This window comes from Tauraco erythrolophus, chromosome 11 (assembly GCF_009769465.1).
Source record: "Tauraco erythrolophus isolate bTauEry1 chromosome 11, bTauEry1.pri, whole genome shotgun sequence".
NCBI classification, from domain to species: domain Eukaryota; kingdom Metazoa; phylum Chordata; class Aves; order Musophagiformes; family Musophagidae; genus Tauraco; species Tauraco erythrolophus.
This window is the reverse complement of record NC_141475.1, coordinates 25,117,236-25,142,289: the sequence shown is the minus strand read 5'-3', so window position 1 is coordinate 25,142,289 and position 25,054 is coordinate 25,117,236. Positions and strand designations below refer to the sequence as shown.

The window sequence follows — 25,054 nt, the reverse complement described above, 5'->3', positions numbered from 1 at the left end:
TGCCTTGCTGCTGCTGCTGCTGCGTGGTGGCCAATTTGCTCTGGGGCTGCGGAGGCACCATTACCTCCATCACAGCTAGTGCCTTTCAGCTCCTGACAGTGGGAATATTTTAGAGGGTGCCAAGAAAATCTTTTAGAGTGCGCCCTGAGACTCTAAATCTAGGGCTCCCATTGAGGGCCAATTGATTGCGGACATGGGATTAAACCAATTTTCCCAGTCCGTTCTCAAAACGCTACGGTGGGCTTAATTAAAACCATAAGAAAAGACATCATCCAGTGGTATTAAGTTATACAAGAGTAGAGTTTACGCTGGGATTTTCAAAGCACTTTAAATGTCAGCAGAGCTTAGGCACTTACATATTTTCCCCAAACCTGCTCATCCAAGCAGATGGTGTGGAGCAACGTGTGCCTGCTGACACTCAGTTGTATTGAAAATGAAGGTGAGGTCCCTATATACGAACGCCGGCGGTATGCAGGGCACACAGGGAGGGAAAAGGCGTACATACCAGACATGTTCCCATTCTCGTGCTTCTTTAGATGTCTGTCAAGATTGGTTTGTTGACCAAAACACCTGTCACACAAGTGACACTTGAATGGCTTCTCTTTATTGTGGATGTTACGGACATGTCTCTGCAGGTTAGAAGATATGCTAAAGGACCTGTCACAGTATTTGCATCTAAAAAAACAGAAACAGGGGGGTAGAAAAGGGTTTGTTAGTAGCTGGAAATGTAAAATTTGTCCTAAGAGACATGAAGCACCTTTTGGGCTCAGCTTCAGTACCCAACTACAGTTCCATGGTCCCTATTGAGGCAAAACCCTCCCTGAAATAAAGACAAGTTTTGGCTGAATAATTGGAGAGCTGTGCTCTTGGAATGGAGACGTCAATTCTACGGTGGGTTTTTTAGCTTTCATTCACATTAGACTTTCTATTTGAAACACTGCCTTTAGGAATAAGCATAATATTACAGAGTTAATGGCATCAAATTAGCTAGGGTAATTGATTCCCATGTTTTGAAAACTGTTGCACGCAAAGTTGGGAAGTTTGAAAACAGTAGAGCAGTAACTCTATTGTTTCATGTGCTGCCAATACAATACAATTAAACACTTTTGGAAAAAACATGAAACAGATCTCTTCTAATGCTCAAATAAGGTAAAAAAGAGCTATTTCTTTTCCTATTCTAAATTATACTGTGTGATTAAATCTTTTCTTGAGGAATTAGCTTGCTCGATTGCTAATCCCAGAGGAAATTTGGTTATCTTGCAAAAACCAGCAATAAACAATCCCAACCTTTAATACTGTGCCAATGTGAGTAGTTTAGTCTATCACTCTGGTACCAGAGGCATCAATTTTCATACTCCGTAGCGATGTGGAGTCCCTAAAGCCTTTACTGTATCGCTCTTTAAGCCATTACTAAGTCACACTATAACTATTCCAAATTCTCTGGCTGGCGACTAGCCAACAGTCTTCACCACTTTAGTTTTTCAATCTTTTACTTCTCCTGTGCTTCTCTTACGCTTGTCAGTTATGTCATTTTTTTTTTTTTTTTAGTGCTGAAATCGTCCATTATGCTACTAATTGCTCATGGCTTTTATGTAGTGGATAAGCATAACATGCATCAAGACCTTTCTTCAATAAAATTAGATGTGAATCTCATTTCCCAAAGAGACTAGAGGCAAAAAACGTATTGTTTCCTCACAAACAATGAGCTTACTCTGCTCTTTACAGCTCATAAAATGCAGAAATTGGTGCATTTGTTTTAAGGGAACATGAACTGGCTTCTTTCCAATTGATTTAAATTAGTCTTTTGCATTCAATAAGGTGAAGCTTCTATACACATTTCTGCATGTGACTGTCCCTGGATACAATATCACACACATATTCTTATCAACAAGAGAGTACACCCACACGGGTTTTGGTTAAGCAGATCTCAGAAAGGATCCAGATGAGGCAGGAAACAAATAAATACAGTAACGCCTTTGCAACCGGGACCTTTCAGAAATCAGATGATTGACGAAACACCCAACTTTAGGCTGCAAATAACACCACAGAGCTCTTACAAAAAATACATTTTTGCAAGGGAAAATATGACCACGAGCCCTACTGAAAATCATTTCAACCATGCTGGTTCAGAAGCGCCAGCTATCCCGTGAGGCAAAGGCAGGACTTAGGAGCACCAGGGTGGCTGCCTAAGCCAGAAGAATTTCACTAACTGGGACCAAAACCTTCCCTCATCTCCGCAGCTCCAACGCTGAATATCAGTGTTGAATGCAAAAAGCCCTTTTTGAGACCAAAATGCAATTGTGGGTCATCAGTGCTAAGGAGGGAGTGCTGGAGCTGGCCGAGCAAGGCTGTTGAGAGCTCATTCCCTTGCTTTATTCACTTGACCACACCACAGACACGGGTAAGGGGTCACAGTACCTATAGGGCTGCTCTCCAGTGTGCGTCCTCAGGTGACGTGTTAGGTTTGCAGATCTCGGGAAAATCTTGCCACAGTATCTGTGATGAGAAAATGTTTGATGAGACAACGCAACCTTCAATGGCTTCGTCCCAGTTTGAGCCGCGCTGGATGCGTAGCCCAAATTCAATCATTAATATATGGTACTATTGGCATTGCTTTGGTGTAACGACATTTCAATAAAAGCCTTCAGCAAATACAAGTGATTGAGAGACACACATACAGAAGAATGGGACTGGAACTGCTGTCACCAACAGGCTTTTCTTGTGCATAAGCAAGGGATATGTGAAAACATACCAGTTTTAAAGATCACCCCAAATTCCTAAGCTCACTAGGCGATTATCCGTCACGTTCAGATTTGGAATCAAGAGAACCTGTTATTAAAGCCTTGGCTTTCTGCCTCCATGTAAGCAAATTTCAAACCTTTCAACCAATTCTACGTGTCAGCAAACGTGACATCATTCTGTGCATTGAATAGGATCAGAGCAGACAAGACTCAAAGATCTAATCCATCAAGGTATGTTTCTATAACAACATGTCTTGAAAGAAGGTGACATGTTTTCAAAAAGATCAGATAAACTGATATGCCAGTGTCAAATGCCTGCGTGTTCTGGAGATGATATAGAGACCTAAATAACACAATTTAGAAACCATTCTCCAAACTCGACAATATGTCACAGGAACATTAATGGCAAAACAAATAATAAACTGTTGTGGGCCCTCCCTCTTTGTTCAAATATCATACTGTTATTCCATTTATAATTGGCCCATTCTATTAATGACATTCAGCCCCTTTTTGCACGGGGACAGAGCGTGCACACAGAGCTCTCTTAAGTGAACGAGGGTGGTGGTTGCTCCACGTGACAACTTTGAAGATTGCATCCCTTCATCTTTAACATCCCATTTATTTTTTCACAACGTGATGTATAAGCCTTCAAAACACTCACAGCTAATTCTACTCTCCTCGACAAAGCTCCCATTCATTTTGGTTGCATGTACAATGACTATCTTCATTGTATTTTTTTTTTAAGTCTGTACACATAAGTCCTAATAAGTCATGTATTTTATCACTGATCCCTTTGGATATTAAAACCAGAAGCCTGAGAAAAAACACACGTCTGTAGTTTATGATCAAAAAAAATCAATAATGAAAGCACACTTGTGCATATGAAAGCAATGAGAAAATTTGGAAAAAAGAATTGTTTATATAATAGTTTCCACCTCATTTATCAAACCGGTATGATACAGGGCAAACTCTTTGTTTCCTAACACCAGTAATTTAATAAGTAAGGACTCCAAAGTGAAACGCTTTCCATGTTTCGTTGGGCACAGAGAGCCCTGGAAGACCCGTGGCGTTCCCCATGGACCATGGGAGCAGGAGGGATCTGGGGAGCCCGGGAGGGCAACGCGGGGCGGCTGTGGGGCTACCTGCAGGTGTAGCGCTCCTTGCCCTTCCGCAGCAGAGTCTCGGGCAGGGCGCTGGGCGGCGCGCGGAAGTTGAACATGGATGGCACCGACTGGATCAGCTCGTTGGCCTCTGGTTTCAGGGCGCTAAAGCTCTCCAGCTTTTCGGCCATGTTTTCTATAGCCGACATCTGTAACAGAAGATAGCACAGAACCCGTCACGGGGAACATCGCTTCGGCTCTCTGCCCTCACTGGCAACCCGAAACACAAAGAACGTACACTGCCAAGAGGAAAAAAAAAAAAAACAACAACAAAAAAACGTAGAGTTGCAGTCTCAAAAATTATGTGGCACGTTAGGCAACGTGGTGGCCACGATGTTGCCCCACTTGGAATAATGCCCATTAACTGCTACAGCAGGGTGGTGTTTCCCTGCAAGGCCAGCATAGAGCAGAACTCCTGTCCTGATGGCTATAATGGAAAGATGCCTCCACACAAAATCCAAATTAGACAGTGTTCATTCCTTCTTATTTTTAAGCCTCAACTTCTACAAAACTCCGGTTTATGCGGTCATGCTCTGTGGGTGTGTGCCTATGAGTCTATGCGTCCCATCCACTGAAACCATTGGCCATTTTTCACCAAAACAACAGAAGATAAAAAGAGATCCTAACAATAACTGAATTCCTACAGGTTTTTCTGTTGTTTTTTTCAAAGGACTTGCAGAGGACAAATATTCGGAGGATATCTTATGAACATTCTTGCTCAACCAAGGGCTGCAACAAGCCAGATCCAGAGAGGCTCTGTGAATGTCCCAGTCACATCCAACCATTCATCCCAGTCTTCTTACCCATTAATCAAAGACCATGAGATAAATCAGTAAGAAATTAAGCTTTGGTGGGTTTGGTGCTATGTGTTTACTTTACCTGTTAGATGCCTATCCTATTTTTCTACAACCTCTTAACATTCCTGTTCTACCTTTAGTTGCTTGTAAACCCTATATACTTTGGGATGTCTCCACTCTTGGTTACCTGTCTTAAAGGGCTTTAATTTTTAGGGAGTAGGCATTAAATAATTTCTAGAGAATGGTTTCCTTTAAGGTGTCTGGAACTGACCATGAAAAACTGCTCCAAAATCTCAAAACATTGTCAATCAGAGAGTTCAGGACTGCTGCTGAGCCTACTGACAGGTGAGAGTAACCATCTGCCTCTTCAGAACACCACAAACAAATGAAAATAAAAAAGAAACCCAAGATGTCACCTACAGAGCATAAAAACCACAGCATGAGCCCTGTGCAATATGTTGCCTGTAACAAAGGAGGAAATTATATGAGAGATAAGATGCTGGACACTCCTCAGATACCTTCACAGTCCATTCTTCAAAATCCATGAGAGACTGCTCTGATTGTTGGGGGTTTGAAATTTTATTTTAATGGGAAGAATTGCATATTTGTTGGTTGTTTTTTTTTTTTTTAATTTTATTTTATTGAGCAGAATGGCAGGTTTGTCTTCTGGAATGACTATTCACATGCCGGTTAACTGTGGCTTTGGGCTGGTTGTTATTTTTTTTTTTCCCTTTAGCCTGTAGCCTGCCCTCTCATTTCATGCTCAGATTCCTAATGCCGAGTACAAATTGCAATGTACAGGGTACCACTGCCAATTTGCCAAATGTCTTTCATCAAACACGGTGCAAAGAAAAAAAAAATAAATAAAAAAAAAAATCTCAGAGGGAAGTCAAGATACATTTACTTGTCAGGCAACAAATGTGAAAGCATTGCGAGGCAGTAGGGGCTGTGAGCTCTGGGGTTTGATTCATAATCACTCAGCTGCTAAAACATTCTCCACAGATGCAAGTGGACAGCACATTCGTCAATATGAAGGATTTTGACACGTACTGATCACAGGCGTGAGATATGTAATGATGATGCTGCTGGGAGAGGAGGTAATTCTATCTCGGCACCGAGATGTCGTTATCAACCCATACACCTCAACATTACCATATATTTCTTTTTATACGACTTGAGCTTTTTCTTTAGTCGGAATTGATTCTTAAAGCTTTTACAATAGTCTTTCCACTGCCTTTCTAATTGTTCCCCGCAAGAATTAATTCGTCTATTTTGCAATTGCAGAAAATAAATGGTTTGGATGAAAAATGACCTTTGGCCTTTGGGCTGATTAGCAGTGACAAGACAGTGCATGGGTTACGATAGCACATATTTATGGTGAAGAATAATAAGGGCATTGAGAAGTATAATAAATGTTTTATTTATTTACATTTAATATTCAAGTCAGTTTCATTATCTAGTGGTTTTAAATCATTTTTGGATCACCATTTCTCATGTACATGGTCCCCTACAGTAATATATTAAAACAACTATTTCCCCTTTACATTTAAAATGGCTTAGTCATGCTTATTTTTTTTTAGTTCTTATTTCCAGGATTTTGCAGAGGAGAAACTGAGACTGATTCTTCTCTAATGTCCGGCGATGCAGATCAGCCCTACCTCCAACGCTGCCTCCAGGATTACATCAGTCCCAAAATAGGTATGAAATCAGCATCTAATCTTAAATCCCTCATTCAGAGGAAACACAAGCTCTTCCAATTCTTTTAAAGTACTACTCGCTTTCCAAAAATATGTTTCTCACCGTAGGAATGACTATTGTGTTAGTTATTTGTTGGGGTTTTTTTTGAAGACTGATCTATGTAGTTACCTGGTATGATTTATAATTTTCAAGAAATGTGCCCGGAACAACGGGAAGTGCTCAGCCCCAGCCTTTGCTGATATGAGTCAGTGGCTCTCCACTGCTGTCAGGGTAATTATAGCAGGCACTATCTGCTGGAGACAGGGCTCACAGGAACCAAAACCAGAGCATTTTCTTAAGCAGTCCTGGAGCACGCTGGTGCTTGGGGCCCTCAGGATGCAATTCCCTATCGTGAGACGGACACCTGGGCAGCAAGGGCTTGTTAGAGCCCATAAAATCCTGCCATCCCAGACCCGCAACACGCTCTCATGACTTTATATTCAGGTAGACAGTCCCCACTCATCAGTCTAATCACAAAATCTTAACTGGGTAATATGGAATCTGAGGTTTGTCACACTGAAGACTAACTCAAGGCACCAAAACCAAGCAGGAATTATAAAACCTGCGACACTTGCTTTTGGAAAGCCAGCACCCTGGTTTCAAGCAGTGGCCCCAGCGGATGCGCAGGAGGGTGGGCAAGGGACAGACCTTCTCCCCAGTGTCTTCAGTCGTGCACAAGCAACTAGAGGTGAAAGAGCCTTAATTGGAGGTTGCATCTCGATCACGGTGTTGAACGGCCATCGGTGGCTGCGGATCCCATTCACTTGGCTAAACCCTTTTTGAATCCATTTATATTTTTGTCAAGGAGAGTTCGCCAATTTAATTAGGTGCATATGAAAAGACACTGGCTTTTGTTCCTTCTAAGCCTTTTGCCTGATAAATCAGCTGGGTGCCCCTCATTTTTTTTTTTTTTTTTGTATTGTTAAAACTAATGAATAACCATTTCTCATTCAGGTTCTGCTCACCATTCATGGTCTCATTGAGCTGGGGCACAGCTCCCTCGGGCATTTCTTTTCCAAGCTGAAAAAATCAAAACCTACTTAGTCCCTTTTTGTATGGAAGCTGTTCCCTACCTCTGATCATCATTGTTGCACTTTTCTGTGTCTTTTCTAATTCTACTACGTCCTTTTTAAGAGGGACTTCAGCTGTACTCAAGACTCAAAAGCAGTATAACATAATGTTTTCAATTCCTTACTGCTAAGCACTCGGATGATATTTTCATAAAACTATCGACTTCAAGATCTTTCTCCCAAATGACACAAATTAAGAGTCACACTTTTCCATTGGTATGACTGGGTACTCACTGACATTGAGTTTTATTGCTATTTTAATCGCTGGTGACGCAGCTTGCTGTGAATCTTCAGCAAAATCTTCATAGTCAGCTTTGGATTTAGCTATTCTCAATAAACAATCACGAACTCTGCTCTTTGCCTGGTCACCCTTTTTCCTATGTCATATACAGACATACATCATGGTGCAGATCCCAGTGACCCCCCTCAGTTGACTCTCTGATAATCTTCAATGATTGTAAAAATCAGTCATTTATTCTTAACCTTTTTTTCCCAAGGGTGGTGGTTTTTTTTTTATTTATTTTGGACTAATTACTAACCCAGGGGATGACTTTCCCTCTTCCACAATGAAACTCCCTCTTTCAGCTGAAACACAACCGAAGTAGCTCTTACTCCTTCAAAACACCATTGCTACTGATGGTAAAGCAAGACTTGCCTGCACAGGAGCTGTGCTGACCATGGAGATGCTACTGATCAGCAATTCGCAGAACTCCTGGAGCCGGCTGTTAGCAACAGCATCTGTCCTGGGAGGTTTGGTGGGTGCTCGTGGCCACCTCATCTCTCCTCGGAGGGTGCCTGGGGACCACCAGAGAGGCAGGTGGGTGGCTCAAGCCATCGGGCAGCGCTTTTGGGAGAAGTCTGCAGCCCAGCCAAGTGCCCGAGGGCTGCAACAATCCCTGAACAGGGCACAGGGAGGAAGGCACAGCTTGACCCCAAGGATGGGATTAGCGTAATTGCCATGTCCACGGAGAAAGCTCTCCGAGGAGGCAGGAGAGCAAGAAGATCCTATTACATATTTTACATACAGCTATTGCCTTATGGACAAGTCATGCCTGCTCCTAATCTGAGATCAGTGAATGACAGTATTTTATATAGAACAGTAACTTTTGATTTACATATATAAGAGTTGTTGATTCTATCTGCGTCCAGATGTCTGGAAAAGGAAGCAGCTTTCCCCCACCTCCCTCCCGCTCCCCAAGAGGCTATTAACCTCCTACTGACGCAAACTAATATGCAGTCGCAATTCCCCAGCTCCGACTCAAAAATGCAGACATTACCATAATCGGCTAAAACAAGTATTTATAAACATTTCAACGGGCAAGATATCATCAGCAGGGGCCTTGAATATTTGCCTTTAAATTTATTAACCAGCAGAAAAAAAGTGGCATAAATAAAGCAAAGGTTTGTTTTTGCTGCTTTTTAAGAATAACCTGATGATATGAAATAATCTAGCAGACAATGTCATGAATTACATGACCTCATGTTTTACAGACGCGACTCCTTCATTGCTATTATCGCAAAACCAACTAACTTTATGGCTGCAACTCATGGGAAAAAAAAAATTTGTTCAAATGTTTGCTTTCTATTTTTACTAGTGTTATTTAGAGAAACCTTGAAAACCCAAACAGTAAAGCTCAGGATTTCTTCCTCCCCAGTTCAAGTTATAACGCTTTCTCTAAAAACTATGACTTGTGAATTTGTTGTCTTGAAACTGTGTGTGTTTGGACATCCAGCCACAGAACTTGGCTGAGCTATATTCACGTTCAAGAGACCTATCACACACGGCTGAGCTTTATGAAGCAGTAGCGAGAAACTCCTGCTGATCTGCAGTATAGTTCCAGAACGTTATTTGTATTAATGCAGTTGGTGGGGATTTAGCTGATCTAACAGAATGGATCGTATCCTAAAATAAGCCCAGTAAAATAAAAGTTTTGTTAATGAACTCACCAAAATTTCTTTTCATCTATTTGTAAAACTATTTTAATGATTTACGATGATTCTCCATAAAGCTATCGCAAATAAAGTCTGAACCTCTTCATAGCAACCTTCTCTTGATGGGACCAGAAGGGGATGAAAGAGCCTAAAGACTAAATAAATCGTGATCCATTCAAGAAGGGGTGTTGCCCATTGATTTGCACTATAGTGTTCCTGCCAAACAGTGAAGAACAATCTGAAATAATCTTGAAATATATGGCACATGCAACTGCGGATTGAGATAGAAAGGCTCGTCTGAGATATTCAAATCTCTCAAGATGAAGATTCACCCATGAATTAGCATCCTGCTCTAGGCACTTTTATGTTTTAAATACCTATTTCTGCTGCAGCTGCTCAAAGCACTAGCACGGCCAGGAGACACATGCTCACCAAAAAAAGCAGAATGATGGAAATTTGAGGATCAAGCCAATGTCAAGGAAAGCATACAGAAGAAACAGACTGCACTGGGCTGTTCAACTTCCCAAATATGCCCAAACAGAGCCACTTTTCTGAGAGCAGAGGATTCAGAGTGCCCGGGCCAAATCACAAATCCTACCATGGCCCTGTCACGTGCTACACTGAATGTCCTCCACTGCAAAGAAAATATTTGGAAACCACTTCTTGTGTTCCCCAAGTCTGGCATCTAACCCTACCTCCTATCTGTTGAGCTCATGCAGCATCTATGGGGGCTTGCAGGAGTCCTTCAGTGCCTGCTTAGATCCTTTCATCTCAGGATCCCAGTGTGTCTTTTGCAGCTGCGCAAACCATCAATTTACAGGAAGAAAATGGGATTAAAAGCCACGTGTACGTAAAGCGAAGGTCCGTCGCTGCTTTTGAAGTATGCCATGGATGGCACGCAGAGGACAGCGGGGCTAAGTGCCCATCTGCAGGGGCAGCACCTTTGAGGGTTCCTGCACTCACCCCGTACAGAGACGCAAATGGGAAAGAGTACAGGAAGATCTCAGATCTCCTTTTGTGAAATTCTGGCTTCATCTTGTGAAATTAGTCCACGTCGCACTGCGAGTGATGAGCGAGAGTGAGTCAGGACCTGAGCCGCAGCCGGCTGGCTCCAGCTCTCCTCTCCAAAGCCCAAAGGTTGGGAAAAACCTGGGACAAGTATTTATGGGTTCAGTGCTGCAGCTGAGGAGCCAGCAACGCACAAGCAAAACACGGTGTTATTTGAGCTGCATCTGCAAAAGCAGTTGCTGTGGCTCTTTTTTTCTTTTTTTTTTCCTGAACAATTTAGATGTATTAAAAATAAGATTTTAAAAAAATAGAAGCAAGCTCAAATTTATCCCACAGTACTAAAAGCGCAATCCCTGTTCTTATAAGGGGGACGATGTAAGTATACACACAGGGCAAATTTGACCCAAACATGGCAAATAAATGGATGTTTTATTTCTGCTTTAACTACAGCAACGAGCAATTAAGCTCAAAACTTCAAAGCTATTAAAGTGACTAACTCCCACTGAAGTCGATGCGAGATAAAACGTGAAGTCCTCTGAGGCTCTGCATTTTAACGTCTCGAATGCAGCTTAAATATCTGTAACTATTGCAATCTAACAGGATTTCAGCCTCAAAATTTCACTGCAATCGCTGAAGGAAACAGCTTGGAACAGTTTCAGTTAAATATAAACAAAGACTGCATTTAGAAATCCTCACTCAGGTAAAGCTCCCATTGCCTTCACCAAATAAACCCGGCAGGATTAGGTAGGTAAAAATCAAGCCAATTTGACATAAGAGGATATTTATCTGCTACAGCTACAACACTCTGTAGGAAAGCATGGCATGCTTGGTAATTGAGAGGTAAGTTATCTTTCATATTATATTTTTCTTATGCAATTTATTTCACAATGATTAAATCAAAAATATAAGCAATGAACTTACCCAAATTCTTTGATCAGGCAATTGGAACTGGGAGCAAAATTGAAACAAAAACAACACATTATTCTTGCGTTGGAACCCTCGTTGCAATCAATCTACTAATTAAGATTTTATTTAAAGATACTAATTAAAATGTTATTTTGAATGATTTGTTGCATCGGGGTATTGTCTCCCCAGAAACGCAATTCTCGTAATGGCAAATTATTGTGAAATACTGTTAAATGATCTAATTTTCACAGCTTTCGGGCCACTGCCGCTGGGAGGAATTTTGCCCAGGCAGGGACAAGGTAAGGACTGCAGAGTTTATGTCTTTAATCTCTACTTCAGAAACCTATTTTAAAGATCCATCTGTTAGCCGTCATTATTATTCAGTTAAAAAAAACCCAAATTCTTGTTTCATCAGATGGCAAATTTCAGAAATAAATTCACCTACAGAAATTCGTAGGACACAAACAATAATTTGTTCATATTTTACATACATAAATCCTGCCAGCAGAAAATGAAAACTGGCGGTGCACTCCACACCTGTACTTTTACAGGGGTGAACAGGACTATAAAGGAAAAAGAGCTTTTCTGCAAGCTGTTCCCCAGTCCTCTATAAATACCGAGCCAAACTCTGCCTTTGCAAACAGGAGACTCCTTTCTATTAAAGTCAGCAAGAAAGCAGATTTTGGCATTTACTCTATTGACAGGACATGTGATGGTGGTTTAGTTGTTTTTGGTTTTTTTTTTACACTGTTTTAAGAGTGCATGTTACACTCATGACCTTTGTATCCATCCGTCTCACACCAAGTTGAAGACAGGATCCCTGGCAGGTAGGTGAGTGATAAAATGAAAGCCAGTCGGGTTTTTCTTTTTCTACTACACAATGAGAAATGTGGGGGAATGGGCTAAAAAAAGGTCTAATGGGCATGTTTGTGCTCTCCTGTGCATGTGTTCAGCACCACGGATGTGCAACCAGCCCTCTCTCCAGCCCAAGGGTGCTGGCTCTGCCCCACCTCGGCTGGTACCGCAGCAGGGAGGTGGCATGTGGCACCTCCTGCTCACACTGACAGACTTGGCAACCTCACTGGGACCTTCCTTGGGCACCAACACAGATTTAACCAACTCTTTGGGAAAAAACATGAAGGGTGAAATCCTGAATGCCCAGTGTCTCCATTTCACCTGTGTGCCTACGGCATCCTCGCCTAATTCCCATTAACCCTCCTCCAGCTCCCCACGTAACCCAGAGTCAAGCAACACTACGTAGAAGAGAAACCAACTCCTTCCCTGCCCACCACAGCCAAACCCCTACCAATGCATTTTACCCAAACAGCCTCCTTTCCCACCCACCGACCACGCTACCTACCACCATCATCACGCCAACATGCGGCAAAACCTTCTGAGCCCCTCGAACCAACTTCACTAAACGACACAGAGATACACCTTCTGAAAATCTAGCTAGCACTAAGCAAAATAGTATCGTTTCTTCCATTGATACACCACCTAAAACGCCCTCATTGAAATAATTTACTATTAACTTACAGCCACTCACCTGCTCTAACAGAATCACTCGCTTGATGGAGAGGAACCGGCCTGGTTTTACACCAGGGGACACAAAGAGGACTGAGCTCCTCTTTGTGTATTTGTGCATTTGTACTATCTGCTGGGAATTTTTACTTGTTGCTTTGCAACTTGGGAAATAAGGTAACTCAGCAAAAGGTCCTGAGCTGCTATTAAATCCTTTCACAAAATCTCAATAATTTTAATACTTAATAGATCAGTTGGAACCGGAACGTGGTGTTGTTCTGCACTCTCCATCCATGCAATAGCATTATGTTTGTGCAGCTGCGCCATCAGCTGCTCTTCCCAGTCCCATATTTCAGAATATATTCCATACAACTTAGGACATAACAACTGTTGCCTTCATTAAAAAAAAAAAAAAAAAGGTGGTGGAAGATTATAGGCATGGTTTGCCCAGGAATCCAAGGAACTGGAAGCTCAACCAGAGACAGCAGCTCCAGGTTGTGTGCTTAGAATACGAGACCCGTATGGGGTGTCATTAGTGGGATAAACAGCCCATATTCAGCAAGGGGTTCAAATTTGTGAACACCACAGTGCATTTTATTTCAGGCATAAGATTTAATCCAAATTTTTAGCAAAATCTCCTTGAGCAAGTAGGAGGAGGACAAAATGAGGGTGCAGTGCTGTTGAAGAAAAGCAACGTATAGCTTGCATACAGGTACTCTTTCTATACCACATACATATTGCAGTTGTTACACCGTTTTAGGGAGACCTTCCTAAATTTTTGTTAGCCAGTAAATAAGCAGCAGGATTATGGCCTATGAACAAGACAGCAGCCCTCTCATAGAGCATGTCTTCAGGCATGGAGGAGCAGGGATCCTACAAAGTCACTGCACACGGTAAAGTCCACGACAGCTACCTAAAAGAGATGGAGCATTTGCTTACGAGACTGGAAAGCATTGGGTGGAAGGTTTTATCTCTTTTCTGGGACTCTTTAAATATTGACACCTAGGATGCTCAGCTTGCTGGCCTGACTTTGAATCTACATCGTCTTCTTGTAGTCAATATTGACTCCACTGCAATGGCCCAGAGCACGGGAGAGTGCTGAAGAAGACACAGGTAGCTGCAAGTGCTTGTAGCTACCCTATGGTTTTGGAGGAACGCAGCTCTAAAACATACATGTAGTTGGAATCTGGCTTCCTCTATAATCAAAACATGTTGTTTCATCTGCAAAACATCAAGAAGCTCAGAACAATGCTTACGCTTTTCCACCACAATGGTACAGCAAAAACTGTGTGTTTTAGGAAATCCAAAAATGACTAAGACTGCATTCATTTCTCTGCACCTGCTTTGAAGCATCAACAGGCTTGTTTACAACATCAAAACTCCCAAAATACTTACTTGTGGATGAAACAAGAATCCTGGGGAAGGTCTCAAGTATTTCTCTTTTAAAGCTTCCAGTGGGTCAGTTAGCTTTCTTTTTTCTACTCTGTAAACGTTAAAATTAGATTTGCTTGTGATGAATCAGTCTCAGACATCAACAATTATACAGCTACTCACGTTTAAAATAGTCAATTACACATCATGTAATTTGTTTCTCCGAGATAACGGTAAAAGATAAGGAAGTACAGTCAACTCTCCGTTCCCGCATACGGCTCGTTATTGCGGGTGGGGGCTGTGAATCGCCATTAAAGGGAAATTATACCATTTACATCGGAAATAATCCCATTTCAAAAGACTGGCAATAATTAGAATAGGAACCAATGACTAACTTCTCAGCACTTTTATGAAGAAATAAGGCAACCGAGTGCGCTCTCCACTCAGAGGAGAGGAATCCAAGGCAACAGGAGCCTTGAGCAATAGGTCCCTTCTCATCTGCCCATGCGAGACATCGCAGCCACCACCCTGGCAACCTCTCCTTGTCCATGGCTGTGCACAAGAAAGGTGGGCTTGCAGGAACGCGCTGAATCTGATGTGCCAGGAACAAAGACTGCCATCGACTCACGTGGGCGTTTAGGCAGCAAAACGCAGCACGGATAACTCAGAAGCAGTCTGAAAATTGGAGATTTGTGCTCTTTCCATTAGTGATGTGTATAGTTTAGGGGACAGATCCTGTTGTCTGTGTGCAGATGTAACTCAGGGCAAGGGAAGGCTCGGTAACAACTGGCCTCGTGCCACACTGCCAGAATTTGTACAGATTTCAGTAGTTTGTAACGCAGCACCATAAACCACGGATCATTATTTCCACCTCTTCAGGCAGTTAAAATGAGTATGACGCAAAAAAAACCCTACGGTCTAATATAGATATCAATCTGGCATGACTAAAACCATCTTGGTAAACAGCATCATATCCTGTTTCTTCATAATGCATACCTGTTGTCTTATCCGAGAGCATTCTCCAAAAACTTTGCCCATAGCATTTCTTTTTTCAGGTAAAGTAAGAAATTAACATCATTTACATGGCAGTAACTTTTTTTTTTTTAAAAACAACGGGCTGTAAAATCAGTCATTTATATTACAGATAAATATTTTTATGGTTAATATTTCTCTAAACTAATTTTGATGCATGGCTCTGGCTGGTTACAGATACACGAGCACAAAGGCAAAGGGCAAAGAGGGGCTGATGTACACAGGATGTAGGTGAAATCCAGATCCCAGTGAGAACCATCTCGGCATTACTGGAAAACACTGAGGGGTCAGGATTTTACCACTGTTTTTTAAAACCTCAGCTTACTGACAGTGTCTGTCTGTGCACCCGTCGAAGCCAACGACAATGCGCTCATTGATTCCATGAAGCAGACCAGATTAACTAACCACACGGACACTGAGCCTTCAACTATGTTAACGACATGGCCCGATAAATCTACCTATTGCTCAAATAAAGGAAAAGAGGGCAGAAATCACTCTCAATTTCCATACTTTTTTACACATCTTAGGACAAATTTGCTTCTTTGTTGTACTTACGAGATACTCATATTTAATTCAGGAGGAACTAAGGAGGTGGTGCACCACTGGCACCCTGGTGAGATGCTCTCTAACTTTCAGAGGAAGGTAGAGGACACGGTTTTGGAAGAAGAGGACTTTGGGACAAACCAGTGATGTCGAATACACCATAAATACACAAATATTCCATACCGATGCCAATTCATTTCTGGGTAAGAGAATACATTCAACTTCTGCATGTCAAGCTACACAGGTTAAACTAACGACTCACTGCGAGGGCAGTCATGAAGACTTGCTAATTGCAGCATTCCCAGACCCGGCATTCACTCTGAGGAGCTTGGATCTGAGGTGGGGTGTGCAGGTCAGCATGCAGCCTGGGCCACCCCATGTCCCAGCGGTGGGGTGACACCTCCAGGGACGGTGGGAGGGGAACAGGGTTGTCCTGCATCTGCGGGCAGGCAGCCCTGGCAGACCCAGCGGCTGGTACCAAAGGATGTCGAAAGGCAGCAGACAGTCCGTTACCTGTAAATGGGATCCATAAAGAAGGGGGTGGGCCTGGCGTGCTGCAAGGAGGACTCCGAAGCTTTCCTTTGCTCGAGATCGCCTCCTTTCTTGTCTCCAAAGACGTGGTTTTTCCGAGGCTCGGCTTGTTTTGCACTGCTGGCTCGACTTCTGCTGCCCATGCTGAGATCTAGAGGCTGGTCCTGGCTTGCTGCAGAGGGGGCTGTTGGCTTTGAGGGTATGGGAGTGAGTGACTTCTCCTCCTTACGCTTTATGGTGAGGTCAAAGGGAGACTCAGAGCTTCCCTTTGGGATCTTCTTTATTTCACTGGGTGATTGGGGCTCCACTTTCAAGGGTAACGGTCTCAAGTCTCTATCAGGAAATGGATACATTGATTGAGAGAATGCTGGAAAAAATGGGAGGGGAAACATGGAAGGGTAAGGTAAGGCTCCGACTTTTTTGTCTTGCAGCCCCACAAGTCCTGTTGAACCAAAGTACTTTTCAGCAATAGAAGCAATAGCCTTTATAGAATCATTCACCGCTCCTGACACCGCAGTCTGCTCCTCTAAGGATGGTGAGAAAATGGAATGATTGCTGTGGTCTTTCTTATTATTTATTGACGCCAGGCTCTGCAGAGAGCTTACTTTGTCTTTGAACATTTTACCATTTTCTTTAAATTTCTCTTTCTCACTTTCAATGTCACTTTCCAGATCAGAGCCCGAGGTGGTTTCCAGGTCACTGCCACTGGGGGTACTGACATCGTCAAGGTCAAGGTCACTACTCTCTGACTGGTCACTGAGTTTCTCATGCGGCCTCTCTTCAGAGGACCTCTCTGGTTGAAGCTCCACTGGCTTATTCTCCCCTACTGATGGTTGCTTATTTAGTGCCTTCAAAATATCCTGGGTGGCTGGCAGTATCTGAGGATTTGTCATGAGGGGACTTTGACTTTTGTTTGTCTGATCTGCGCTCGGTAGTCCTTTAACAGGAGAACTAGTAGGTAGCAAAGGTGGCCTGTGGTACAAGCCTGAAGGAAACAGACCAGGGAAGCTAAAAGAAAATCCAGGAGCTGTTGGAAAGGTAAGACCAGCAGGATGCCTATTGGCTCCAAAATAGTCAGCAAGGCCCGGATTTGCATGATTCATATTAACCATGGACGTTTTATCCATAGCTGGGGTTCCAGGAAGTGAAATGCCTTGGCCAAAAAATCCTCCTGCTGCAAAATGGTTCTTGCCCTCACAAAATCTCCTGTGTTTATTTAAGGAAGACGTAGTGCTGAACATTTGTCCGCAGTCTTTGCACTTGATTTGGGTTCTGCAATCAGCATGCATGCGCTTATGACGACAAAGGTTTGAAAACTGAGTATAGGATTTATGGCAGACCTCACCTGTATGTAAACAACAACAACAACACATCTCAGGCTTTATGATAATTGCCCCCACCCTCAAAATTTTGCAAGCAACACCATTTTTTTAACCCGCCAAATGTCAATTAGGAAGCCGTAAGGAGAAGTCAGAGTACACAAATGTACAAAAAGCTATTGTCCTCTTCCAAAGCAAGGCATCCGAGCAGACAAATGTCTCAAGGCAGCACCAAGACCCGCTCCGACAAACCAGAAAAGGTCGGAAATCACTACAAGGCAACGTTCCCTTGTTTGCTCTTTGTATCGCACAGCGTTGCATGTTCGGTACCGTCATTCCGTCTTGCGTCAGCACCCAGAGCCCCGCCACGAGCCACGGCTCGGGGCCGTAGCGCCGCGTGAGCCCACGGCGCTCCGGTGCGAGCGAGCACCCCCGTCTTCCAATGACATCCATTTATGTCACTATTCACACGTGGAAAGTTAAGTCATTAAAACAAATATTTGCAGGACCAGACGGAGCTGCCTCACAGAGCTTTCAGTCTGCAAGACCACAGGGATATGAAAGAGGTGAAGGAGGAGACGACCAGGTGTTTCCAAGTGCATAACCTTATTAACAAACAAATTTTTTTTTTCCCACTTACAATTAAGAATTTAATCTTGTGAAAGTCCAGGCTAGAGCCTGAGTAACCTCAGTCTAGTGCTCTCATGTTCCAAAGCATTTCTATTGGTATAATGCATACAATCCCTACAGGTGCCTGGGATGCTGTAACTCTAAATCCCACATCTTAATAACTTTGCTAGTCTTAATATTGCTTATTTGTCTCCTGCACATGAAAAAACACTCTGTATTTCAACAATTTCCTTTAAGAATGCAGCTGTATTTATTTGCATGTCTGATGCTCAAAACAGCTCGATGGATTTCCTTTCAAATTCCTCTGGGAGAAGAAGAGCTTCAGCCTCACAAAAGCTGCCCTTGGAGAAAGCCTGACACCAGGGAAGGGAGGAGATCTACCTTGAGCTCACGGGCCTGAGCCTGCGACACTCGGCACGTCGGAGCCCGGCTTCCAGCAACCATTTCCCGTAGGAGGAGGCTGAAAGTGGTCCCGATGGTGCAGAGTGGGACACTATGAAGCGTGAATCGTGTCATTGAAGCAAATGGGATTTTGAATGTCCCTGATTTTCTCACTGCTACAAACCTCAGGGAGCCAATTGGGGCAGCAACCAAATTACAGGTCCCTGAATTCAAACGTGGTTTCGAAGAGGATAATGCTCAGCTCCTCTGTGCCTTTTTATGTCCCTTTTTGTCATCCTTTGGACGAGCAGGCGCATCGGGCAAGTCCCGAGGCTGCCCTATGTCTTGTGCTCTTCATTGTGCTAAAATTTGTCCGTATCAGCTCCAGCCTTGTTTAAAAACAAGGCACCAGCATTCTCAGCAAGCAGCATTATCCCTCTGTAATAAATCCTCTTTTTTTTTTTTTTTCCCCAGCCAGGAAAAAGCATGTGGCCACTTTATTTTTATTTAATTTGTGTTATATCATAAGCTCTCATCTTTCACACATCAAAGCCCCACAACAATGCACATTGTGTATTCTGAGGCCTTTTTAACAATCATTTTCATGATTTCAGACAGACTGACATAATTTACAATGGCTCTATTTTAAGCCTGCAAAGGAAACTGAATTGAATGTATCCCATCCTGCACTCTCGGTTCCCATGAACTGCAATCACGTCCTCTAACTTCCACTCGCACCGGGGCCCACGCTAACCTTCCTGCTCCTCTAAATCTCTGCCCTTGAGAAACTTGACCACTTGTTGTCATCTCTTAACTGTTTACCTCTTCAGCAGGCTGCTTCATATCTCAGCAACAATGCTCCTATTGTTCGAGGGCCTGATCCTGCCTGATCCACCCGTTTTCCCTGTTCATGTCCCGTTGACATCACCAGGACAATTCATGGGGTAAAGAGTGCAGAATTGGGCCCAAACATAGGAAATTCGCAATGCGGTAATTCAGGAAGAATGTTTGTTGCTGTGTATCAGTTACTGTTCCTGCTGGAAATCTTCATTCACAAGGAAAGACAAGAAAGAAGAAAGAAAATAAAAAAGAAAATTAAAAAGAAAAGAGAAAAAAGATGGAAGAGCAAGAAAAGGTAAAAGAGAGACAAAGAAAAAGAAAAAGAAAGAGAAAAAGAAAAAGAAAAAAGAAAAAGAAAAAAGAAAAAGAAAAAGAAAAAGAAAAAAGAAAAAGAAAAAGAAAAAGAAAAAGAAAAAGAAAAAGAAAAAGAAAAAGAAAAAGAAAAAGAAAAAGAAAAAGAAAAAGAAAAAGAAAAAGAAAAAGAAAAAGAAAAAGAAAAAGAAAAAGAAGAGAAATTATTCTAGTTCCTTAAAAATGTTTTTCTTTCTCTGAAGAAGTTCGGTTTTTTTTTTTTAAATATTTTAGTTGCCTATTTAGCATAGAACTATTCTTTATTTAATACAGAACTATTTGTTGTTTATTTGTTGCCATATGAAGCTCTGATTTTTCCCCTATTTTTTCCTATTTTGAGCCTAATCGCAGCATAAGGTTTCTGCTCCCACAAACAAAGTCACCTCCGTATTTCACGGCACAGAATCAGGCCCCTTACCTTCACTGCGAGGTCTTACACAAAAAGCTCCCCCTGCTCCCATCAGGTTGATCACAGAAATCAAAATTAAACGGATCAAAATGGTACAACTCAAGTGACATATTCACACGTTTGCACAAGCTTCATCTTGGATATTATGGGCCAGCTGCTCTCCTTCTCTAATGCAGGATAACCCTGGCCAACACTGATACAGTTATGTCTAACGTAGAGCAGCAGAGCATCAGACAGTATATATTTTTCCAGAAAATATATCTCCAATGCATACATTTACAAGACTAGGCTAACGTATAATTAAAAACAAATCATGTTTTGTGAACTTTTGATCTTCTACCAGGTATTGTTGAGGGCCTGCTTCTTATTCACATGACTATATTAAATATAATGCTTCTGTCAGGTAGGCTAGACCAGTAAGCGGGTGAGAAAGGGTGTACTGGCACAGATTTGATCATCTTAAAGTTTGGGAAGTTCTTCCTTAAAGAACATCGCTATATTATTAAATTATTATTCTCCATTAATATATTCAAAAGTCAACCGAACTGAGAAAAACTCTACTCCAGAGAAAGGCAAAAATACACAGATATAATTAAGAGATATCCTTACAAACTATTAAGGAAGGTGCAAATTAACCATTTGACTAAATAGATTTTAGCTCAGTTTTAAAACTAACTAAACCAATAATGGCAATACCATTAAAATATGTAAACACTTGTTATTATAAACCCAATCAAACAATTAACAGTTGTACCGAGGACTTTACCTTTTCAAGCATAAAAGTTATTTAAAACTATTTAATGAGGTGCTGCTTGCTCAAGGTGCCTCTGGCATTTAACAGGCAGTCAGTTAAATCCGTGGCTTTTCAAGGCTGGCAAAGAAATTTTGGGGCCAAGATCGAAGCCCTTAGTCCCCAGAGCAGTCTTACTCTTGGGCACCATCACCTGAAGCCTGTGTGTAACACGGCACCAATGAAGAGCATACCCGATGCCCCATTGATTTTGGAGGAGACTCTGTGTGTAAATCTATTGTGGCACCTCAGTCTCCATGGATATTCCCAGGAGCCAGGACTCCTTAGATGAGTTTATGTTATAAGATCTACTTCTTTTTCATCACATGACTTCTATTTCCAAGTAAAGCTTTGCTTAAACTTTAGTAGATGGGGGACGGTTATCAACTTTAATTGCTTCCACGTATCAAAGCAACAGAAGCTGGGTTTGATTTCTCCTATTATACCTTATTACACCCTTTAAATCTCAGTGCCATACTTTTAAGCAGCTAACTTGTAAGGGAAGCTTCCCTCCTTGCAGCTTTTATTGCTCTACAGATCCCAGGTTTAACACAAACTCCCAATCTGGCTCCCAAATTTCAAAAATTCGTCTCATGCCTACGCACGCTCTATGCCGTGATTGTCTCTGGGCTCCAAATTAGCCAGCAGTTAAGTTTGCATATTTTCTGCTTATTAAAAAAATTACTGTAAGTACTATTTTGAATACATTCAGTCTATTATGGCATGTGGTTTCTATTTGGAGAGGCTGGAGATTTTGCGAAGGCAGTGAGTAATTACCTTAGCGTTGGTGAGTTTTCACTCAAGCTTGGGCGGTGTACTGTAATAAGAGACAGTTGCCATAAACAGACTGGTACGAGTAAATCATGGTGTGTGGCCTTCTGGTGGAAAACAGATATCTCCTTTAGGTGACCCTACCTCCCTCCCATCGCTCAGCAAAGCCTACCAGACATGTGGTCTCCAAACCCTTTTGTTCTGCAATTACATGGCTGTTATTCGTAGGTTGCTCAATGGGTTTTCATCCCTCGCAATGTACATATGAAGAATACCAGTTACTGTTTTGATTTATCGGAATAAATAGTAACAATGAGCATTGGAGAGATTATTTCATTTAAGAGAGGTGCCACTTACAGACTTTTACGTAGGGCATTGCAACAGGGACCACATGAAGACTCCCTACCTAGCTGGAAGTTACTATTTTCTAACAATTATAATCTTTAAGTGTAATTATTTAACCTGGAATCAGGTTTAAAAATTACTAGCGATATTTATTATTGGATCTAGTTGTACATTTTCCCATTGAAGAAGCCCAAACCAAAAGTATTATCTAACGCAATGGCAGTTATACAGACTTTGCACAAATGGGAGTCTCAAGCCAATACTTCTCCCCTTGAAGAATTATCTTAGTGTGTGGCTGCTGCTTTGTCTGGGTGCGGTGTTGATATTTTGGTAAATTGTCGTTGAGAGCAGCAAAAGACTAAGAAGTTTAGCGGACAAGTCGGGGAGGTGGTCACAAGGTGCCTTTCAAGCCATAGCAGGTGCCTGAAAAGACTGTGGTGAAGATTGGTGCTACCAAGAACAATATTCTTAAATATTTTCTGCGTCTCTGCTTCCCTGGTGAAAGGGAGAAAAAGCGACCTGCAACATTCCCGTGCACCCAGCGTCCCCGTCTCCTAGCAGGATCTGGCTCAGCAATAAAAACGACCCGTGAGACTTCGAGGATCCGATTTACAGCCCGGGACAGAGTCAGGCCCACGTACGAGGCAAGTTTTATTGCTGGAGCAGCTGTTGGCGAAGATCTAACAGCTCAACTCAATACTTAAATTTGGGGCATGTAAAAGAGGCTCAAGGAGGGTGGCGAGCTCCTCCGACCGAAATTCACTGCCTCTAAGGTTTATTTCCCAACTCCAGCAAAAGTCACGGCATCTGCTGCGGAAGCCCAAAATTAACTCCTAAAGCAAAGCAGCCTTTACCGGCTCTGCCAAATTCCCAGCGCGTCCCGACCGCGGTGGCAGCGGCTGCCACCCTCCCCTGCCCACCGTGGTGCTGCCACCTCCTGCACCGTTCAGCGGGGCCGGATCCGGCGCCGGGTGCAGGATGGGGGTGCTGCTGCTGGCGCAGGGCAGCGGGAAGGTGAGCAGCCAGCTCGGCGCGGTGCAAAGCAACGAGGCTGCAGCTGCCGAGCCTGGCACGGCTCCTTCTCACTAAATCCCGCTCCCCGCTTGCTCTTTGCACCTGCGCCGTGGAAAACTATCCCAGGGACAACATTTATACAGCATACAGCATCTGCCTGAAAAGGAAAATTGCATGAAAATAGCGTTTTGCATCGAACTATGGATTACCCAGCACTCAGTTAATAACTCAGAGCCCTTGCGAAGGCAGCGGGAAATTCAACGGGAGCACAGCACAACCTCCTGCTTCCAGCCAACGCTGCTTCTCGACAAAAGGAATAACACTTTAGCCATAAGACGTTTAGTTGAAGACTTACATATAAAAGGTTTGACACTGCTGTGGATGTGTTTATGCTGTTTGAGGCCTGACGAAGTGGCAAAGGTTTTGCCACACTCTGGACACGCGTGAGCACGAGCCCCAACATGCTGGGAACGAATATGCCTCTGAAGGTTGCTGGGGTCCGTGAAAACCTGCTAGGAAATGAGTACTGATTAACCAAGAAACTTGACTGCAGAAGAAGCCAGTTATTACAAGACTCTTTCAATATTCAAACCTTGGAGCTATTTGGGAGTATTTAAGATTAAAAACCTCGCTAATGAACATCAGTGGGAGCTGTGCCTGCAGGATGGGGCCTCAGTTTCCCAGGATTAATCAAGTATTTGGTGGATCCGTTAACCCCTTTGCAGCCGCTGCATTTGACCCTGCCGTTAGAAATTGTGCTTTTGAGGTCAGAGACTTCACAGAAAACGAGTTAAAATGCAGCTGCTTGAAACCTCTAAGCATTACTGCAATAGAAATATTTTATAGCGACAATTGAGTGCATGACAGTAAGAAATCCCGCTCACAGTCCTAGCACCCAGGGCTTGGTTGCATCTTACGACTGTCAGCTCAATAAAAAATGGCCATTATTGCAGCAAATCCACTTAAACCCAAGAAAGTCTTCCTGCAAAAGGCCCAAGCTTTGGGAATCTGATACAAAGCAATGCAGATCACCGCATCCTGTGCAAGCACTCTGAGCAGCAAGCCTGGTGCTAGGAAGTGATCGAGATGCTCTGGAGATGAGACAGTTGCGTTCACTTAGCGCAGCTGGGGCCCACTGTTATTTCTTATTTTGCTTTATATTGCAATAGTGTCCTGAAGTTTCTGGTCCCAACGGCTTGCACACAGCCTGGGGATCCATCCACCCAGTTTTTCCCCAGGGTTTCTTACCCCTCAGTGGTCATCTACACCCCACCAGCCCTCGCAAGGTGCCCTGAGCTCGGGGATGCTCAGCATCCTGCATCAGCACTCAGTGCAGACCCCACAGCCTTTTCAAAATCAAAGGGGGTAGAAAAATGACATATTTATAAAGTAGAAGCATAAACTTTTGAGAAACCGTCTGGAGAACAGCCTTACACCCTCGTGCATCCCAGCCCTGGGCACCCCCAGTCCCATGCTCTCGCCCATCCAGCAGCACGAGAAGCGCAGGCAGCCTACAAATTCACTGTACCTTGGCACAGTTTTCACACTCGTAGTGCTTCCCGCTGTCGTGGGACATTTGGTGACGTATCAAGTTGGACTTCCAGTTAAAAGCTTTGGGGCACTGGTCGCACTTGTACTCCCTCTCCTCGCTGTGCGACAGCATGTGCTTCTCCAGGCTGCGGAAACAGGAACAGGGCTCAGTGAGGTCCCACACACACACGGGTTTATCAGAGGTTTGCAGATCAGCATAGGAAGGGGAGACAGCAGAGCATATAATTACAGGAAAAAAAATTTAGAAAGCCCCAAAGGCCCAATCCTGACGCACCCAAGTCCTTTAAGTACCAGGCTCGTCCCA

General features: G+C 43.0%; 1 protein-coding gene across 5 annotated transcripts in view; it reads right to left on the bottom strand.

Annotated features, from left to right (window-relative positions):
* MECOM (MDS1 and EVI1 complex locus) overlaps positions 1 to 25,054 on the bottom strand; it is a 190,494-nt gene that overhangs the window by 5,486 nt on the left and 159,954 nt on the right. The window contains exons 5-12 of one of the 5 annotated variants that reach the window (XM_086618102.1): positions 24,728 to 24,875; positions 23,555 to 23,711; positions 16,332 to 17,694; positions 14,268 to 14,355; positions 11,367 to 11,393; positions 3,884 to 4,050; positions 2,419 to 2,496; positions 506 to 675 (exon numbers count right to left, since the gene is read on the bottom strand). In XM_086618102.1, coding sequence (XP_086474228.1) covers positions 506 to 675; positions 2,419 to 2,496; positions 3,884 to 4,050; positions 11,367 to 11,393; positions 14,268 to 14,355; positions 16,332 to 17,694; positions 23,555 to 23,711; positions 24,728 to 24,875 — 2,198 coding nt within the window. The remainder of the gene's footprint in view (positions 1 to 505; positions 676 to 2,418; positions 2,497 to 3,883; positions 4,051 to 11,366; positions 11,394 to 14,267; positions 14,356 to 16,331; positions 17,695 to 23,554; positions 23,712 to 24,727; positions 24,876 to 25,054) is intronic. The other 4 variants (XM_086618103.1, XM_086618104.1, XM_086618105.1 and 1 more) reach the window with 4 other exon arrangements.